The sequence below is a fragment of the Calonectris borealis genome, chromosome Z (genome assembly GCF_964195595.1).
Source record: "Calonectris borealis chromosome Z, bCalBor7.hap1.2, whole genome shotgun sequence".
Classification (NCBI taxonomy): domain Eukaryota; kingdom Metazoa; phylum Chordata; class Aves; order Procellariiformes; family Procellariidae; genus Calonectris; species Calonectris borealis.
In genome coordinates this window covers 35,447,251-35,468,923 of record NC_134352.1, presented here as the reverse complement: position 1 = coordinate 35,468,923, position 21,673 = coordinate 35,447,251, and the positions used below count along the sequence as shown (strand labels likewise).

Sequence of the window (21,673 nt, the reverse complement as noted above, 5' to 3'; positions counted from 1 at the left end):
GTCAAGACAGTTCATGTGAGGAGTGAACCGAAACCTAAAACTCTTGATGGATTCGGTATCGATATTCTGCTAGAGGATTCCAGACTCTGCCTTCGTTCCAAGGTCTATCATCTCCTGTTGTTCTTAATGGGCCTGAGGTCTTGGGCTGAAGCCATCTTCCAAAATGGTCATCGTTTTTCACTTTTCCCAAGAAGAATTAAGCCAATCTCTTCTTGGCTTCTCTTAAAAAGGCAGATGTCTCATGCTATCACGGATGGAGAGAAGCATGCAATTTCTCTGAGAACAGGAGGAGACAGGTATTCTCAGAATAATCACGTTTGGGTTGTTTCAGGTCAAGTCTACAATGAGAACAACAGGATGTGGCCTTTTAAAAAGGCTGTTCATTATACTCTCTTCTAACATTGTCTTTAAAAACAAAAAAAAAGGACTTCCACCCTAACATATGCTGACAAGTGATCTCAGGTAAATCTTGCCTCTAGGGAGATAAAGATATCCTGGTTGAAGTTTCTTCTCTTTCCATCGGAGGCTCAGAGATACAGAATACATATGCCTCTGCCACTCAATGCTTAACTGAGTATTTTAGCTTTACAACAGTGTGCATTTATGGTGAGATACTGAAATTTGTTGTAGAATATGTGGGGCCCAGGAAAATGCTCCTTTTTCACAATCTCTGCTACAGTATGGTCTTAAAACTGTGCAGAAAGATTCACCCAAACTTGTCTATTAATGCTTAAATTTGAACAAATTTAAATCTTTTGGAAAGCTTGAAGGTTTTTTCTTGATTTATGTTAAGACACTTTAAAAAAAAAATTCAGCCTGAAACTTAATGCGAAGTTGTGTTTTTATATTATAGATATTTAACTAACTTGAGGATCTTGAGAACAAGTCGTTCCGAACAATACAGAAAGTTCCCTTCAAGTTTTTTTCATAGATATGTCCCAAACCTCAGGATAATTTAAAAACCCAAGTCATATCAAGACATTTGTTAAACTCTGGAAATTTTGAAAGTATGGACTACCCACATTTATCATACTGTGTTCATTTTACTCTATGTAAATTGCTAAGGCTGTAGCATCTGGCACTTGCTGCAAGCAATAAATTAAAAATGTAATATTTCTTGGTAAAATACGCATTTGGGAAATCATTCAAAAATTCATTTATAAGTTTTTTAGTCATACCATTAACAGAAATAGTAAAAATGCAAAAAGATACTGCGGCCTTTATGCAATGAATTTATCAAAAAATTTTTGAGTGGGTTTCTGTGCTTCTTTAGAGGCAACCTTTGATAGAAATGATCTTTAGAATTATAACACTACTCTTGAGGAAATTAATGTTTGTCTTATTTGTCTGTAATAAGAAATATTATAATAATTGACTATCCTCTCTTTCCTTATATTTATGACTCACTGCTAATTACTTTCCATTTATAAAGAACAAGGAGACAGTATGTATAGAAGTAAGAAAACTCTTAGCTTTACTTCTCTTAGATTCCTTGCTCATTCTACTAATGCCAGCAGTTGTCTAAATCATTAAGTTACAGTCTGAGTGGACTAATAAACTCATTCTTCTCAAACCTACTGCACATTTAGATTATTTGTTTCAATATTAATGATTTTTGGAGAATTTCTTTGCCAGTGGAAGAATTCTTCCAGTGACACGTCTTTGTTCTGTGAGTCTATAGAAAAATATGTGAATTCTTCTAGTTCCACAACAGAGAGTCATAGCCTAGTCACAATCAGAATGTAGAGAAGAAATATTAACAGCAAACTGCAGCAAGGCTTCTGATATTTTCTGGAGTGAAAGACTGGGAGTAGTGTATGTGCTACATTAGAGTACGGTGTGACTTTGGAAGACATGCAAACATTTTGAACTTGTCTCTGGGTACTTAGGAAGCTGAAGCTACCCATTTTCCCTGCTCTCTCTCTCAACATCAGTAACTGCGGGCGTACATGAGTGTTTTGAGCTTGCCAATGACTTCAGAAGCACAATGTTGTCTGAATTTCCTGCTTCTTGATATGAAATGTAAAAATGAATGCCTGCTCTTCCTTTATCCGGATCATTGTGTGAAGCTGTAGTCATACGTGCTTTATATGTAGATAACCGTGTCGGCAATTGCTACCTGAAGTATGGACCACGAGGGGATGGGAGCCTATCCTGCAACACTGAAATTGGGGTTGGAGTCAGTCGTTCCTCGTGCTGCTGCTCTCTGGGAAAGGCTTGGGGAAACCCCTGTGAGACGTGTCCCCCTGTAAACAGCAGTAAGGAAATGTTCTCTTATTTTCCCCCTGCCCTCTTATTATAGAAGATGCTAACAAGGGATGGAAAAAGTATTTGAAATCTTTTACTGTATTACTATACATTTATCATTTAAGAAACTGATCTTCTTCATGAGGCAGTGTTCTGGCATAGTTATAAAAGAAAATCTCCCTACTACTGTCAGAGGGGTGATGCAGAGGTGTGGACCTGAGTATCAGAAAACCTGACGTTTAGTCTTCTGTGGCTGACTTCGTGCTTATTCTCACAGTAATAAATCAGTGGTAACTTTGGAAGGCACTTCCCACTGGCCCAGTCCCATGTACTTTGGGTAATTTTGGGCACTTTATTTTATTTTGCTTTTACTTTTCTCCCATTAAAAAAAAAAGTTAAGGTAGTTACAGATATGCTTATGTGTCTTAAGAAAGGAACGGACTGCATGCATCTACTAGGAATTTTTACTTAACAACTCCATGTTGTTAGGGAAGTAAAGAAATTAGTAATGCTTAGAACTCAAATCATGCCTTTAATTTGGAGAACTGCAGTAGTTCTCGTAGGACAGTGTTGGTAACTGTTGGGTAACTATTTCTAAGTCACTCGTGAGTATTTTCAAAAATGTTACCCGATGATACTTACCAATTTTGTAGAGATTTGAAGTTCTTTGAATGAATAATGCAACAGAAATGTTAAACAATTGTTCCTAACAGTCTCATAACAGTATAAATTCCAATTTTGACATGTATCTTTATCAATGGTATACTGACATTTCATATTAAAGAACTAGTCAAAACACAAAGTATGTGCCTTTATAAAGGCACAGTACGGAGAAAAAAGCGTTGTGCCTGCCTTAAAAGTATCTGAGGTTATGGTAAAGTTTTAAGCAGAACTCTTAATCTTACCTTGATTTTCTACTAATCTAATGCACTTGCTTTATTTACTGTGCATTGGTCAAGAAGAGGAGAAAACCAATGAGTGTAGGGAAGAAGACACATTGAAAAAACAAGTGAAATTTTATATTTCTGTTGTTAGCATTTTATTCTTCATATGACTGACATGCTCTCTCTTGTTTTACTTTAGCGGAATATAATACACTCTGTCCAGGGGGAGAAGGATTCAGACCAAATCCCATCACTATTATTTTAGAAGGTGAGATTATTGTAAATTACTGTGATGACTGGTAAAAAAAAAAAAAAGTGTCACCTTCGGAGAGATATATACAGGAACTATATTTTGCAGAAATCATTACATTTAGTGCAAAGCAAAACCCTCTGCTAATATGAATTGGACAACAACATGATGAAAAGGCATACCATAAAAGAATATTGAAGAAGTCCAACAATATTTCAGTAGGAAAATAAGCTGATGCATACCTTTTGTGTGCCTCCGTACTTGAATTGGCCTTTGAAATTGGCCCCTGAAGGATAAGTCATTTATGAAAATTATAGGTTATCAATGGAAGGTATAAGTTTCAGGAAATACTCATTGGACAAAGAAACTGAGTGTGCAGGAATGAGGAATTAGATGCCAAATTCCTGTGAACAGTAATGGAAGTTGAACTCCATGGGCTCATCAAGCAGAAACGTGCTCCTGAAGAGCTATTTAAAGGAAGAGAATGAGCATCTCATCCATGCTTTCATGAAGTGCAAAATTTAGAAGCAAAAAAGAAAAATCCATGTGACCGTTAAAAGCTACTAGTTGGTAAAATTTCAGGGGAGTACTTAAAGTCTCTTGTTTCTTTTCGTTCTGGAATGGAAATATGGTGGGTTTTTTCTCTGTTTTCAGACATTGATGAATGTCAGGAACTGCCAGGCCTCTGCCAAGGTGGAAATTGCATCAATACTTTTGGCAGCTTCCAGTGTGAATGTCCAAAAGGCTACTACCTCAGTGAAGAGACAAGAATTTGTGAAGGTTGAGTCCCTTAAAACCTCCTTCTCTATCACAGTGCAGTTGTTATGAAAAACGCTGTCATTTTGAGCCTTAAATTCATAAGTGGTTATGGTACCCACACCCTTGCCTAAAATACTCTCTAAAATCATTATCTTTGGCACCAGTGATATGATTAATATAAAGCTTGAAATGCAACACTTAAATATACTAATGTTTATTTCTGCATGATAGATCTCAGCTATGTGTATTCAGTAAACTAAGGTGGTTATTCATGATTTCTGGCTTCTTACTGCAACACCTTGTATCTCCTGCTAGTTTCACTAGGCTCTTCGTATTTTAAGTGAGAAAAGGTGTTTTCTCTTCACAGTATCTTAGAGTAGCAGTTTAATTTACACAACGTGAAGTAAAGTTAATATTGATTTTCCTTTTGTGTTTGAGATTTGTCATTTTAGAACCCAAAATTGTAAATAGACCGAAAAATGTAAAGAATCTTTCATGGTTTCTCTTAGTTTGGAGTGTTGTAAGTCACCTTCCCCTTCTTCATTCACTTTGTGAGAAAAAAAAATTGTCTCCTTTCAAAACAGAGCCTGTGAATCCTGAGGCTTTGCTAAGCTCAGGTGAAGAAAACGGACCAAACTGGGTTTGAAATTAAAATTGTATGGGCAAAAAAGGCTTACACCCCAAATACCTTAAACAAGAAGATCCAAGGTTAGAGCAGCAAGACTATGCGATTATTCAGCTTGCCCATTTCTAACTAGAGTTAGAAATGACTTAAAATGTCATTTCTCAGTGAAGTAGTGAACACATTAACAGAACTGAAACGTGACGTAACATTCCTGTGAGAAGAGGGTGTAAATGTCTTTTGTGGAACTGATGGGATCATCCATATGGAAGAAATAGGTATTTCTTCCATATTTTTAAGTGGAAGAAGTATCACTCCATATTGAGTGGAAAGATACAGCTTGACTAGTTTGAAGGCACCAATCATTGCCCCTGGATGAAAAAAAAATTCAGGAACAACATGCATATATTCCCTCTCCTGAACGCAAGCCCTCCAGTTTCAGAGGTAAATTCAACAACTTCGAATTTATTTAGGGTGTTCTCTTTCACTTCACTGGCTGGACTTAGTAGAGGTTAACAATATTACTTTGCAGCGGCTGTTACAATAGCTACTTAGCCCAAATGTGAGCTGTACTTTCCAAGTTAGCCTTTAAATGAAACATTTTGGTTATCTTAGCGTGGTTTATTATGGTCATATTTCTCAGAAATATTTGCTAGGACTTGTTCCTCTTTTCCGTTGTTAATTGTAGTGATTTCACTTGGTCTCTAGATATTGATGAATGTGTTGCACATCCCGGTGTCTGTGGTCCTGGTACCTGCTACAATACCTTGGGGAACTACACCTGCATTTGCCCACCTGAATATATGCAAGTGAACGGAGGACATAACTGCATGGGTATGCAAAATCTCATCTTTACTAGAACCATTTGAAGATCAGATTGTTTCGGGGCCAGACTCTCTGCTTAAAATTTCCTTTTAGATGAGGCCAGTTCTAAAGCCTTGTATTGCTTTTTTCTGCCTTTAACTCCCAGACAGTTATGTCATGTAGCCAGGAAAGAGATCCCAATGACTGATGTGCAGTGTTCACGAGCTCTTATTCCTTAACAGATCTCAGAAATCTTTTTTGTATTTTCACTAGTCATTTACAAATGGTAGGTTTTACTATACAAATGGATCTGATGAGCATCTACAGTGTGTTTCTGATTTCTTGGGAATTTTCCTTTTTCCCCTTTGTGTCTTTGAATGAAAAATGAAAATACATCAAATTTCAGGGAAGTCTAAAACAAAGACTGTAGATTACTTCCATCCTTAAATTATTTTTAAATGCATCCATGCATATGGTTGGGTTGCATTCAGAAGCCAGAGTTAATGAACCACTGTCTAGATTGGTAGGGAGTTGATATTTACTTAAGTTAGTTTGTTGGTTACTTCGTAAATGATTCTTTTCTCACATCTAGATATGAGGAAAAGCTTTTGCTACAGAAGCTATAATGGAACCTCCTGTGAGAATGAACTGCCCTTCAATGTAACCAAAAGGATGTGTTGCTGCACATACAATGTTGGGAAAGCATGGAACAAACCTTGTGAACCATGTCCAACTCCAGGAACAGGTAAACCCTACTATAATCATCCCATTTTGTTACTTTCTTTACTTATTTGCTCCTTTGACCTATTAGCTAAAGTTAATATTTCAGCCCCAAAAAACCTTTGCTGTACTCCCAAAGCAGAGTGACAATACCCCGCCATCCTGGATTCAGTCTCAGTGTGCTAAACAAGAAATAGGTATTTCTTCCATATTTTTAAGTGGAAGAAGTATCACTCCATATTGAGTGGAAAGATACAGCTTGACTACTTTGAAGGCACAATCATTCCCCCTGGATGAAAAAAAATTCAGGAACAACATGCATATTTTTCCTCTCAGCTGCCACTGAATGCAAGGGCAAGGGAACAAACTACTGTCAGGTGTCACTGAGATGAATAAAAAGGCCTGGAGAGTACAGACTGACCTTCCCATCAGCAGCAGGAGTATGTCAGTGCTGTAGCTAAAAGGATGTTTTTAAGACAGGTACCTGTAGGTAGATATAATTATTTAGACCTCTTTTTTGGTGATGGGGCTCTATAAAATGAGTATGCTGTGATGTTTTATTCTTTCTTCCTAACAAATGCCAAGGTTTTCAGAGGTCTTGTATGGACATAGAATTACTTTCAGTTATTTAGATTTATGTCAAAAATTTTATGTTTGTCTAGGTAAGACCCACCAGGGTGGCACAGTAGGCACAAGCAAGTTTTCTGAATGCATGATGACAGAACTCCCATCTCTAAAGCTGGGAGGTTTCTGGAAAAGCAGTCATCAGGCAATAATAATGGGGTTGAAGATATTGGCTGATAAGAGATGCCTGCTGCCTGGTCTGTCTTCCAGGGTAATTAATTTAAGATAGTATAATTGAGTTACTGCATAGTTGGGGATACAGTTATCCTGGTAGTACTAATCTGTCAGAATAAAAAGATCGGGTTTCATTACTGAGTGTATTGCCTTTCCAGATTTTTCACTTGTGTCTCATATCTGAGTGTGATCCTTTCAGTTGCTTTTACATTTTTTCTATTGAGGGTGATGAACTTGCAGAAGCTCACTAAGCAGGGCATTGTAAAGGGAAGTAAAAATTCCCTTCTATAAAGGGAGGTGAAAATAATAAGGTACAGTTCTTTTTCAGTTAGTTGTTACGGAGTTCCTTGCCTGGAACAAAACACCCTTGAAAGCTCACTCAGAAAAATCATTGGTGGGAGAGTCACCAACTTGGAAACCTGACAGTAGCACCTGGCCTTCGATAAAAGATTCTTATATTTGTAAAAAGAGCAAAGGTGCCTAGATAAAACTCAGATGCCTGTTTAGTACAAATACATTCTAGTGTTTAATTGACTTTGCCCCAAGTTTACTGCCACTAAACCCATACCTCTGGTGCTGCATCATTTGTGATGTTGGTGTAAAGAATGTATTACTTTCACTCCAAGTAGTTTATCCTGGTGACATAAGGGAAACAGCAGATAATTTAAGAAAGACTTTCCCCCACAAGCAGTGAAGAGGAGGAAAATGGGACTGAAAAGAAAAAACAGCGTCTTCCTTTTCATTCTTAAGTAGGAGGAGGGAGAATGAAGGAATGTTCTTAGCAGTCAGGAATGGGAGATGGAAATAAGCTTGAGAGAGGAAATACATGTTTGCTATCACAGAGAGCTCATAAAATTCTTTCCCATAGTCATTTATCTCAGTGCCATAAAATTGTCATCATGATGACAACATGATGAGAAAAATACAGCAAAGTACTAGCAGGGATTCATGCAATTAATATTCTTGGATGGAAGAAAGAATTCTCCTTTTAAATTGGTAAGACTGAAGTTCTCAAAAACTTCTGCAGCTTTTAAAGATTTGTTAAGACAACTCCACTTAGTCTGCAAGCAGTTATGGGGTTAAAATATTTCCCGAAATATTTCAATATTGCCTTGTTAGCTCTTCTAAATGCCTTTACTGTATTTGGAGACATGCTTGAACCTTTTTCGCCATGAAAAGAGATTGCGTGAGGGATCAAACACAAATTCCAAGTGTAAATGGTTGAATAGCTGCACTTATGTGGTATAATCAGTTGTTCTGAAATCTGGGTGGAGGCTACACATCACAGTCAGGGGTTACGATACACTGACCTTAACCAGTTTGCTAGACTGAGCCCAGTAGCTCATTAAGAGCATTATTCTGCTCTGATGAGAATTATATTTTTCCTCTAAGTGAACTTCACATGCCAACGCATTTGCATTTTTTTTCCTTTGTGAACAGAGCTCTTTCTTCCTTTTCATATATTTATGCTTAACAATCGATCTCTGTTTGATGATTTTAGGTAGCAAAGACTGTATTGCTTGGTTTTACACATTATACAGATCATAACCATTACCATACAGACTATAATCAGAAATAATCATTCTTGTTTGGGTTTCTTTTTCACAAAAAGAAATGTAAAAAGCTGCTTCACTGCTAAGAGGTAACCGAGTATTTACAGAACTCTTTCATGGTTGATCATTTCAGGAGTGCTTGACCTCAGAGAGTTTTTCCCTGTTCTGTCCTAAAAAATAATATGGTGATAAGATACGGGTTTTTGAAATATTTTTTAAGTCATTGATGAAAAGTCAAGCTTTTGGAAAGTAAATCTCTGGCATGTTTGTTTATGGATAATTTGGCACTGTATAAATGCATTATCATACAGTCCTTACCTAATCATATGCTCTTTTTCTACATGGTACAAACTGAAAAAAATATGGAAAACCTCTATTAAATGGAATGCATGGAATGTGTAGGTAGCATAACACAGGATGAAAGAAGGCCTGCAACTCTCAGAGCCTCTTCTTCAACCTCCCAGACCTGATGTGTTAGGCGTTATCACGAGAGTAGGTTATCATCACCCATGGAGACAGAGTAGTGAATACAAGGCCCTCTTTTTATCTAGTATGTGTGTTTCACAGGTTTACTGACAGCAGTAAATGGCATAAAGCTCCCTGCAGAAAAGAACTGTTTTCTAACCCTCAAATCTTATAAATGTTAATATAAAAGAGCAGAAAATTGCGGGATGGTAAAACACTGTGGCAGGAACCTCTATGGTCCAGTATCTGGCACTGCAAGAATAACCTCAGCAGGCATTAAGCAGTCATTAAACAATAGGACAGAAGAAAGAAGAAAATGCTGAAGTTCAGGTATACTGGATCCTACTTGGCTTATACAGGAAATTACAAAGAATGTTTGAATGTGAGAAAAACATTTTGCCAGATCTCATTCTGAGCAATGATCAACTACCTTTGCTGAAATTTTAATAAATGAGAATGTTTGGTGTAAGGGAGACAAGAATTATTCAAGTTATAACCCCAGTGGTTAAACTTTACAGCATTATAAGCTACTGAAGGGCTGCCATTAAAATGTAGATGATCAAGAACCTCAAACTACAGCCCGTAGAGAAATAAACTATCACCTCTTTAGATTAAAGATCATTACTCACAGGAAAACAAAAGGTCTCCTTTCTCTTTTTCTGGTGCTAGAAGAGACGACTAATAATTTGTCTGCATTTCAGGTGTAGAGGTGAGTTAAAAGTAAACTCCATATGCTCCCTCTCGTTGGATAGATAATAGGCTTCCTGTAGGTCCTCAGCAGCACGAACAGTAGACCAAGCACTCATGGAAGTCTCCAGAGACTATACTTCCAGAACCCCTTTGAATGTTATGTCAATGGGAAGTTTCTGTAAATTTTATCCACGTTCTTTAGAAGGATATTTTACCTTGGCTTAATGCCCTGAATGTACAAATATCTACCACGTGCTTTGGAATTTTTCCTTAACAACAGTTTGGAAACTTAATATTGAAATATACTTATTATTTTTCTGGAGAATTTGAATGCTGATATGATCTAAAAAGATGATGAATAGCAGCTGCATGGTTATTGTTTGCAAACACTCACTTAAAGCAAACTGTTCATTCAAACTGCTTGTGTCTTCACATGGGAATTATTTTGTTCCCCTCAAACAAGTGGGCTGTCATTTCACAATTCTACTGGTAGTCTGTATTTTACAGATTTGACATAGTTGTAATTGTAGGCCTGTCATTTTTCATATTTCTACCTAGATCAAAATTTATCAATGTACTGTAACTGTGTAATACATTTTTTTCTGGAAAGCAGTGTTTTACCAGTAAAATCTCATGCCAGCATAGATGCTTTATAAGAAATACTTTTTTTAAAGAAATAATGATTTCTTACATCCTGCAATAATTAATAAATTCCATGCTAGAAATTTTTCTCTGTATGTTGCAAATCCACTCAACTTCATACACCTTGCCTGGAAAACCATGGGTTCATTGATTTTATACTTTATACCGTGCATTTCCCATCCTCAAGATGCTCTGGAAAAGAGGATATAAAATGAGCATACTAAAACAATGCTCTTTTTTGGAGCATCTTTTTTGAAAGCAGAGTGTCCATTCTGCTCTACAGTTTAGTGGAACTCAGCTGCAGTAACCTCTGCAGAAAAGAACAGAGATAGTATCGTCGAAGAAGGCTAGGTACTGGTAAGTTGCATTTATTTCTCCTATCGAAACTGTTGCTGAAGATTCTCTCTACCGATGTCTAGAAAGCAGGAATAAACCTTAAAAGGTAAGTTAAGGAGTTCTATTTAAAACAAAAACTGAAGTGCTGCTTTCTCAAACCAGACATTTACTCATGTGCAAAAGTCTGCAAAGATTTGAGAAAAGAGAAGTATGAATTAGGGTTTCAATTTGCATTCATTTATTGGCAATCTGAATTTTCAATACAAATTGTACAGGAGGCAATGGGTTTTCTGAGTAGATTTGGCTTGTATCAGATCTTGAAAAGCTGTGAAGACTACAAGTAATTCTTGGGAGATTTATAAATATTCACTAAAAATGCATTGTTCTCTGTTTTGCTCTAGCTGAATTCAAGAACACATGCGGGAATATTCCTGGCTTCACTTTTGACATTCATACTGGAAAAGCTGTTGGTAAGTTTCACTAAACTTATTTTAACGAAAAATTGTTTTGCGTAAGGTTGTTGCAGCTGCATAATGGTACCAAAATGAACATTTCATATAATAAAATTCTAATTTCATTATGGAGTTACAATGGTGACATAAATTGTGAGACCAATTTTTGTGTAAAGTATTTCTGATTTATATTTTTTTATTTCTACATTTTGTTATGATCTTTTGCTCACCCTCCATCCTAGTTCACAGGTTTCAGTTTTAACTGGTAAAATAAAAGGTTTTGGCTTCAAAAATGTTGCGAGACTTATCTGCACATTTGTAACAGTTCTGCATGTTGTCTAATATTTAGTATTACTCTGTTTTGATCACTTCCTGAACTTCACAGAGTTTATTTTCTCTCATAATGGGCAGATGTTTAGATTTATATCCTGTATACAATTTCTGTAGATTGAAAGGAACTTCTCAACTCAGTTTTAAGCATAGTGAAATTGAGAACCCAAGCGGTATGTAAAGCCATGAAGTATTGTACTTTGACTAGCTCATCTCACTTTCAGACATTGATGAATGTAAGGAAATCCCAGGAATCTGTGCAAATGGTGTTTGCATCAATCAGATTGGCAGCTTCCGCTGTGAATGCCCCACTGGATTCAGCTACAATGACCTGCTCTTGGTCTGTGAAGGTGATTTGAAACGACGGTTATTTTCTACTTAATCCCCATAAGCATGCTTATCTTAAAGGGAAGGGGAACATGGAATTTACATGTTTTTCTAAATCTAAGAGATAGCTTTTTTTGAGCTTTTTTGTAGGGCTCAAGTGTATAAATCAGTTTGTGATGTGTTTGTCTTTAATACATATGCACATGCACTTAATAAAATTTGTAATAGTTTTGTGTCAAGCAATTCACTGACTCCTAAATAGGAAGTAAATGAAATGCTTTTATTTGATTTTATTTTATTTTAGGGAGGAAATTTAATTCTTGTTCTTAAAACTTCTCAAAGAAAAGTTTTCTTGATTTTTTTGGTCTTGTGTCTGTTCTTCTACAGTTTTCTAGGTGAAGATATTCATAGAAGCTAATAGTGAAATTTTTTGTGTCCTCCAGTCAATAGGAGTTTTGTCATTGATATTCAAGGGTCTTGTGCTGCCATGTGCACCTTAAAAAGCTAACAAACTGTGCCACTTACTATCTCAGTTCAAAGGCGAAGAGGAACATTTATTAATACAAAAACTAATTTCTTTAGGCAGACACTTAAAATTGCAAAACCACTTCAGTGTGTAGTAAGTTTCGTAGAATCCTCCTTCATCCAAAAAGTGTGTTATGGATGAAATTGTATTTATTTTGCTTTTCATTTGCATTTATAGCAGAGGAGGCTGAAGATCAGAATATGCATGCTCTGTTGAGGACAAAAGATTCGTCCTGCACAAGACAGACAATAGAGTCTGAATTCTAGGCAGAAGTAACTGTCTTGTGGTTTCTGATGTCTGAACCGTGACTCTTGTATTTCAGATATTGACGAGTGCAGCAATGGAGACAATCTCTGTCAGAGAAACGCAGACTGTATCAACAGTCCTGGTAGTTACCGCTGTGAATGTGCTGCTGGTTTTAAACTTTCACCCAATGGTGCCTGTGTTGGTAAGAAATCAGTTGACTTTTCTCATCTGTTTGAATCTGTTTGTACCTAATCAATGGTACATGTGTGACCCTCTCGAAGAGTAAAAGCATCATTTATTTTCTGTTACCTTGCGTATTCTGCTGTTTTATGTAACAGTTTTTACTTTATAGCCCTGTTTCTCTGTAGAAGGGAAGAAAAGGCAGGGTAAAATTTTTAAAGAACATTCTTGATGCATCAACCAAATCCTAACAGTAGTTTTGACCTCGAGGTGTATAGGCAAGAAGTTCCTATAAAATGAAGTTTTGTTATGATTCAGGTTTAGTTATGGATAACTTTGAGTCTGGTTTTAATAACAATAACAGATTGTAAAAACATGTTTGTGTAAAATGAATGAATAATAAAAGTCAATAATGTGTACCATCTGTTTTATATTTTTGTTGTAGATCGCAATGAATGTCTGGAAATTCCTAATGTTTGCAGTCATGGTTTATGTGTGGACATGCAAGGAAGTTACCAGTGCATATGTCACAATGGTTTTAAGGCATCCCAAGACCAGACTATGTGCATGGGTATGGAAAGAAAATGCTTTTGTGTGTGGCTTGTTTGGTTTTTTTTTTAAAAGGAGGAGGAGATGAGTCTAAATTTTTGAGGACATTACAGTGACATTAAAAGACCGACTCATACATTTTTGGATTTTTGTGACTAAAGTATGTGAAGTTGTTCTTGGAGTGGATATATTAGTTCGAAGAAAAAAATCACAGTATTCTCAGAGATAGCTCCATGTTACTGAAGAATATATTAACCCCATTTTCACAAAAATACATCATAGTGGCTTATTTGACAGAGACATTTGTAGGATGTATCACAGAGTTTGGAGACAAAAAAAGACAGATTTTTCAATTCTTTAGAAATTTATTGAGTTCATGTTTCATTTAAAAAACAGAATCCCACATTTAATGTAACTTAAATCTATACTTATTTTGTATTAAAATGATGACATGATAGAGATGATATAAGAAATAAGAGTGTTTTTCTTGTTCCTTTAATCTTTCATAATCAGTTCTATAGGGTTTTAAAAAGAAAAGGTGATGCATATGTGAATTTGGTTCTCTTTGAGAAAAATAGCCAAAAAATTATTTTGATTTTTGAAATAATGATCATCTAAATGTCAGTTCTAAGATATAGATAAGTTCAATGTCTTCTATAACATAGGCGTGTTCCAATTTCAACTTTAAACAGACATTTAAAACCTATTCACATTGTATTACATATTCATATACGCCTTAAGTCTTCTCATATTTGGACTAAATCACATTTGTCAAACCATCTGAGGAGGATATTTGGGAAAGTGACTTGTGTTAACAATGCAAAATTTTGAGAGCCTTGTTACTTAGAACAGTAACTTAAATAATTCTAAAACTAATTCTAAAAATTTCATAGTATGAAATACAAATCTAGATAATGACAGGTTAGGGAAATGATTCATATGACAAGATGTTTATCTTCTGTAAATAAATAAAATGTTTCAGAAAGTCCACAAGAACTAGGAGAACAAGATCTAAATACCTTCCAGATCCCCATGAAACTCCAGAAATTACTGAAACATGCAGCAGGAAACATTGAATTTTAGTGCCTTTTAAAAATTGGTGTTTCCAAGAGTTTGTAAGCAGTCTTTATAATTCTGGATGTAGTATTGACATAATATATTTACATATGTAAATTGACTTGTGAACAATGATACAAACCTCCTTTATAGAGCGTTTTCAACAGATTTTCATGTGCATAAGAGGAAAATACGTACATAAAATTTGAAATAGTTCCAGGGCTGTGATGCTCAATCATTTGTACTAAATTCTGATCACTAGCCTACATTAATAAATTAAGAAATGTTAGTATGGAAAATAAAAAGACAGAATGCTTTGAGATACTGCACATGCACTTACTTTTATCTTTGCACGTTTCAGTATCTTTTATTTTAAAATACATATAAAAAATGCATCACGTAACATTTTCCTATGTGTACTCAGAAGCTGTAAAAATGAAGAGTATAAATAGAAAATGTGACAGATGAAAGGAGAGACTGAGGTTTAGAATATTGTCACTATTGCACAGGTAACATGTTAACACATGCCTGGAAAATCAGTTCCCACATACAGTTTTGTTTCTCTTTGCAGATGTTGATGAATGTGAACGCCATCCATGTGGAAATGGAACTTGTAAAAACACGGTTGGGTCATATAACTGCCTATGTTATCCGGGATTTGAATTAACTCATAATAATGATTGTATGGGTAGGTGATGTAATCCAAACTTTATTTTCATTGCTGCTGGCTTGGTATGGCAAGGAGGATGGTATATAGTTAAACAGAAGACAGGTCAGGGTGCTAAGAAAGTTAATTGAGTGCAGTAACTGATACTGTTACCAGCCCTAGAAGTTAATCATTGCTATCATTTTTTAAACTAATTAAAAATATTTTTTACTGGACAGCTTGAGATAACGTAAACCCTAAATCTCTGGACCACTGGGACAAACTTACAGTTCACTGGCATTTTAATGCAGCCCTCACCTCCATTAGATTTCCTGGGTAATTACAGCACATGTCCATAGGCACCACTCACAATAAGCATATATTATATCACAGCACCAGTGTTGCCTCATGAATTTAAAATCATTTCTTTATTTCACCGTATTACTTGACACTTGCACACAGTGTGAAAGAGGAAGCAGACCAGCAGTAAGAAAGCCAGTACAACTAATCTACCAGATCTGCTCTCCTAAGGTGAACTCTGCTCATACAGAGTTTGTACAGGCATTGCTATTTCCCATTCCCTAAAGCAGAGGACACCAGAATATCTGATGGTTTTGGACAACTTATTCCTGGATACTTGTCATAAAGCAACTAAAATCTCCCTGGGCCGAAGAACATTCTCATGTGTCTCTGGAAATCCTCTCCCTTGTGCAGAGCATAAGCCAATAGAGAGGAAGGCTTTACATTCCTTCCTGCTACAGAAGAAAGACAGAACAAAGTCTACTGGTTCCTTTCTGGTTCAGGAGAGAACTAAAACATCTTAAATAAGTATTTTAAATCCTCTTCTTGTCCAGGAAAGAGAAAATTAAATTGTTGAAGTAAGCAGAGTCTGCTACCAAAGAATGGCACTATTTGCCCAGGAAGTTCTTTCCCTTGGCAATATAGCTGCTAATCTACTGCCGGGAGCGTCCAGCGCCTCTGCTCCAGGCTGTGCCTTCAAGAGGCCAAGGAGCCCAAGCTGACTCAGAGACTTGGCCTTTTGTTAGCACTCCTCCTGACAGCTTGGAGAGCCTCAGGGCTTTCTTCCAAACTATCCCAGTCATTCAAAGGCAATTTAGTCCATCCCAATATAATACTTTGGAGGTATTTCTGCTTGTAGAACTGTAACACAGAAGAAATGCACTATGGAATAAACTAATAACACAGGCACAGCTGTACTGGCTGAAACAGAAGATACATCTTTTTCAGGAGCTGGTACTTAATGCTTCTGAAGAAGACTAAAACCTCTTCAGACTAACTGAGTTAGTCTTCATCATTCAAATTCAAGTATTGTAAAACAGCTAAGTGTAAGTTGTTCTTACACTATGAAGCTTATCCGATCTCCTTTTCATTTGTTCTGACACTTTCTCATCTGTATTTTTCCTTATGCAGTGCTCCCTTAAGTCTGCATTATTAAAGTAACTCTACAAACTAATAAGCATTTTCAAGCCTCATTTTCAGAACTGTTATGAAGGAGAAAATCATCCTGCGCAAAGCAAATGACATATTCCAAAATTTGAAAATGACAAGGCAGGCTTTAGCAGGAAACTTGAGCGCATATAAATCCAGATAAAATCCAGAACACTCCATGTAACGTTTTCTTTTCTATGTCTGGAGTTAGTATCATACAGTCACTTGGCAGTAATTGAATGTCTGCAGATGCAGTAGCTGAGGTAATGCTGCAAGTTTGAAAATTATAATACCCTATAAAAAAGGGGTGTTGTTTAAATAGAACATACACCTTAATGCACTTGAGTGAGAGTTACTTTCCACTAGCTGTCAGCTGTTCCCTTGTTGCTGCAAGATTTGCCTTTTCCACAGAAATATATATTGCAACTTGAGTGTATTTATAACATACTATATACTATGTTGGGACCCAACTCTCGCTTCTGGGGTTTTATTTTGGTTTTTTTACAGATATCGATGAGTGCAGTTCCTTCTTTGGTCAGGTGTGCAGAAATGGACGGTGTTTCAATGAAATTGGTTCCTTCAAGTGTTTATGCAATGAAGGATATGAACTTACTCTAGATGGCAAGAATTGCATTGGTATGTATAATACCACACGGAGATGTTAAAGTACTGATGAGCTGAAATAATCAAACTATTAGCTCCCATCCAGAGGGAAGCACCACAGTTTCAGTATCTGAAAAAAAAGACAGTGGCTTTAATGAAAACACAGTAGAAGTAACTGGGTTCTGGAATAGTTGTTGATCTTCAAGCATTTAAATGCCTTAGTAAAAGAAAATTAGAAAAGAATCCTACAGTGTTTTTCATGAATAAGCCTGTTGTTACCGTAAGAATTACGTGATTCTAAACCGTTCTTGATTCCATCTACTCTCCAAAGATACTAACGAGTGTGTGGCACTACCCGGTTCATGCTCTCCTGGTACCTGTCAAAATTTGGAAGGATCATTCAGATGCATCTGTCCACCAGGATATGAAGTCAAAAGTGAAAGTTGTATTGGTAAGGCAAGTTGTAATTGATGCTTCTGAACAATTTAAAAATTAGAAGTTGCTGGTTCTAATTTGGTGGAAAGAAGTTGTACACCCTAACGTTTGTGAATGTTGCCCGACTTAAAATCATGGTGACAGGGAATAAGTAAATAGGAAAAGTCTTCAGGAAGAGGTTTTAAAAATGGAAGGCAAGATATTTTGTACTACGTGGGTCACCTTGCAAGGAAGGTGCACATAACTAGTTTTAGGTAGCTATCCCAGAAGCCTTAAGTTTCTGCATGGTCAGAGGACAGAGTAAGCACCTGTCTCTCCAGTGTGACTACATTAAAAAACCTGGTTTTCAGCTTAAGTGACTGAAGTTAGCTGGTGTGACACCCAGACACACATTAATCCAAATAACTCCCAATAATAAATGAGCAGCTTGTCCTTGTATGACTGAAGAAAACACTGGCGAGGACATAAAGATTTGGCCTATAGCCACCTAATCTGTATGGGTGCAGGAACTGGATCACAGGAACCTTTTTGAATTTTTGTCTTGAACAACAGGATGTATTTTCTAAGCCCCAGAGTTCTCTCATCCATTTGTATCCTGCCACCATATTCAGTTTGCCTGCCAACTTCATGGTTTCTTTTGGCAGTTGCAGTTTCCATATTAGCAGTTATGTTTGAGATGAATTCAAATCACCTACAGTTGTAAAATCATGAATTTAAAATGAAAGCTATTGGTTTTCCAGGAAAATCACTGTTTATGGCCACTTTAGTATCCTGACAGACTCTCTTGATGTTTTTGACAGCATCAGTGACTGCCAAACAGGTTTTTGCCCGAACTGAGTAGAAGGAACTTAATTGCATTCTTTTTCTTCATTCTACCATGTGTCCAGAAAATTTGCAGCTAAAGTTCCTAGAAAATGCCTAGATAATCATGTGTGATTGTACTAATACTTTGATTAATATTGTGACAGCTCTTGGAACATATGTTCCCCATTACTTTCCATTGATCTTATATGCAAACAGATTTATAAGAATTCATTACTTCTGTCTGTAACGTGAAGGTTGGCAATGGCTAGATTACTTTTTGAGCTCAGAGTGATTATATGCAAGAGAAAGCAAAACAGATGGGAGCCACAGAAAAATTCTTAGTTTTCACCTACCCGTGTAATATATTCCCATTCATTTTATGGGAATGAAGGGGAGAGGACTCGTTTACTTCCACAGTCTGGCTAGTCACCTCTTCATCATGGCCACAAAAGGAGTTTCTTCCACTAGTCCCAAGCCATTCATTACAGTAATAATCAGTACCTCAGAAGAGCATTTTTTCCATCCCATTAATGCAGCTGAATTGCTGAGCTTTGTATATTAGTAACTGCCACACTAACTGGGAAATTAGTTACCTTTTTTTCACTGAAATAAGCTGACTTAAAATGCTTCACATAGTAAGAGCCTTCCATGGGAAGCTACTGCAGAGTTTGGTCATATGCCAGATTACGCTACAGTGGTTTGTTCATGTGCTGTACCTAATAGTAACTTCTGAAAATGGGACTCAAGGTAATATTTTTCAGAAGTAACATCAAAGAATCTATTCCTACCTGACTTCTTCCATCACTCCACTTATATTTTCCTAGTGATAAAGACTGTATTTCTATTGCTTCCTTATCTGCTAAATACAGGTCAGTTTCCTAAGATTCAATATAGTAGAGAGTCCAACAAATATCAGCAAAAATGGCACTACAAATTTGTGACTCAACATCCATGAAACTTACTTTCATGGAGAATACCTATTCCTGCCTACACTTATGATTAAGATCAATATGGATATTATTGTAGAACACTTATACAGCCATAGGTCTCTGTGATGGATCTTTTAATATCCTTTACTGAGGGGTTGTACTGCAGGTATAGCTTTGAAGATTATTAAAATACACCTCACAATTTATTAAATTACAATTACCTTTACCAATTACTTTAGCAAGGAGGCTTATATCTTCTGTCAGTATTTGCGGAATAGAATAAATTAAAATATAGTTCAAAATAATAGATATGAAAAATTAAAGGCCTATTAATGTATTACTTTTCTTACTCTGTCTGTTGTCTATATAGATGCAGGATATGCAGCCTGATACTGTTTGAGCTGCACAATTTTACAGGCACCTGGTGTTTGTATTAAGTACTCCTATTTTGGTTTCAGTTTTTAATAATTATAAAAAGATCTCTATTTAAAAATAAATTTAAATCGCACATTTCAATAGGCATAGCAATATATTCTGAATTATACAGTTGACAGGAAAAAATTTTAAATAACATCAAGAGTGGCTGTGGAAGACTGGTAAATATAAATCTGAATATATAAATATAATCATAGGTCTCCCTCTAGCTATAATATAAATATAAAATAACTAGCTATAGTGTCAGTTTAAGAATCAATCAGAATGAAAAATGCCCAGCTTTAATTACAAAGAACCCCCAACTTACAGATTTTTAAAAATTCATCTTTGGGTGTTTTATGATTACAGAAAAATATTTTTTGTATCAGAAATATATCTTCTCCTCTGTTTCAGTCTGAAAACATTTATTTAATGTTTATATTATAATTATGGCAAAGAACAGAGAATGGTATTTGGAGAGGAAGGTGCATGCCAGTGAAACGCAATAAATTTGAAAGAGTTAGTGGAGCCTCCAGGATGCTTTATCTCTTGAGTGCTTTATTGGAGGAGCACCTCCTGCTGAAGTTAAATAAAAAAATAAACAATCTTTCTTAACCAAGGAATTCACAGCCAGTAGGGTTATGGTGAACCTTTTCTCCTTTGATTTATAGATATTAATGAGTGTAACGAGGATCCCAACATCTGTCTCTTTGGCTCTTGTACGAACACTCCAGGAGGTTTCCAGTGCATCTGTCCTACAGGTTTTGTGCTGTCTGATAATGGACGGAGATGTTTTGGTAAGTTAATGATGAAGGAATGTAGTAACTTATTCTAACAGATAACAGATATTGTGTAGAATGGGTAAAAACGGACCTCTGCAGGTCCCTTCTAAACTATGCCCTTGGGAGGGTTGGAAAATGCTTTCAAAATAGTATGAAAAATACAGGTCTAACGTTATTCCTTTCAGGGCTAGACAGTCATCATCTAACCAGGTAGGAGGTGTTAGCTCCACGTAACTGTATTTTTTTTTCTAGATACTCGCCAGAGCTTCTGTTTCACTAACTTTGAGAATGGGAAATGCTCAGTGCCAAAGGCTTTCAACACCACAAAGGCAAAGTGTTGCTGCAGTAAAATGCCAGGAGAAGGATGGGGTGATCCTTGTGAGCTCTGTCCAAAGGAAGAAGAAGGTACACATCAAGATTTAAAATAAAACCTTTTTAGGTGGGAGAAAAGGAAGACCACATTTGTGTTGTACCTTTTTGATCATTAGAAGGAGAGATCTTTTTGGCATTCTCTCTTAACGGCCTTTTCTAGAACCATTTTCGGGTCAACAAAAGGAACAAAATTTAATGGAAGAAACTACAGAAAAAGAGAAATACTGAGTTGTTGTTTTTGCTCTGTAGAGAAATGAACTAGTAGCCTCCCTCTGTAGATCTAGCCTGCTTTAGGCAAAAGAGAAGAGCAAAATGGGACATTGCCAAGAATCCCTGAAGTAATCGACAGTTTGAAGTTCTTGGTTTTGTCCAAGTACAGAAAGGGGAAGGCACCAAGCATGCGCACACAGAAGCTCAACGAGTTCTAGTGCTGCTTCTCAGACCTAGAGATAGTGTTACTTCTGCATCTGGCAAGACAGCGTAATGACCGTGATTTAAACAGTTGACAAATTTGAAAAATGTGATATAGAAGATTTTTGGATGGCTTTAACCGTCTGTCATGGTTCTGTCTCTCACTCACTCTTTCTTTTAAAAAAACATACCTCTACAGTTGCTTTTCAGGACCTGTGTCCATATGGTCATGGAACTATTCCTGGAATTGATGATACACGTGAAGGTAGGTATTCTTTTTCCTGATAATTCAAAAAAAGTTATTTATGCTTAAAACTAGACTTGGATATTATAGTTTGTGATGGCTTAGTCCCCAGAACTCCAGGTGACAAGAGGCTGAGCTTTAATAAATG

At 36.3% G+C, this 21,673-nt stretch overlaps 1 protein-coding gene across 2 annotated transcripts in view; it reads left to right on the top strand.

Annotated features, from left to right (window-relative positions):
* FBN2 (fibrillin 2) overlaps nucleotides 1–21,673 on the top strand; it is a 184,239-nt gene that overhangs the window by 145,281 nt on the left and 17,285 nt on the right. For both annotated transcript variants that reach the window (XM_075136377.1, XM_075136376.1), the window contains exons 37-51: nucleotides 2,097–2,258; nucleotides 3,331–3,399; nucleotides 4,036–4,161; nucleotides 5,471–5,596; nucleotides 6,159–6,311; nucleotides 11,172–11,240; nucleotides 11,777–11,902; nucleotides 12,728–12,853; nucleotides 13,277–13,402; nucleotides 15,008–15,124; nucleotides 17,039–17,167; nucleotides 17,466–17,585; nucleotides 20,388–20,513; nucleotides 20,751–20,903; nucleotides 21,481–21,546. In XM_075136377.1, coding sequence (XP_074992478.1) covers nucleotides 2,097–2,258; nucleotides 3,331–3,399; nucleotides 4,036–4,161; nucleotides 5,471–5,596; nucleotides 6,159–6,311; nucleotides 11,172–11,240; nucleotides 11,777–11,902; nucleotides 12,728–12,853; nucleotides 13,277–13,402; nucleotides 15,008–15,124; nucleotides 17,039–17,167; nucleotides 17,466–17,585; nucleotides 20,388–20,513; nucleotides 20,751–20,903; nucleotides 21,481–21,546 — 1,794 coding nt within the window. The remainder of the gene's footprint in view (nucleotides 1–2,096; nucleotides 2,259–3,330; nucleotides 3,400–4,035; nucleotides 4,162–5,470; nucleotides 5,597–6,158; nucleotides 6,312–11,171; nucleotides 11,241–11,776; nucleotides 11,903–12,727; nucleotides 12,854–13,276; nucleotides 13,403–15,007; nucleotides 15,125–17,038; nucleotides 17,168–17,465; nucleotides 17,586–20,387; nucleotides 20,514–20,750; nucleotides 20,904–21,480; nucleotides 21,547–21,673) is intronic.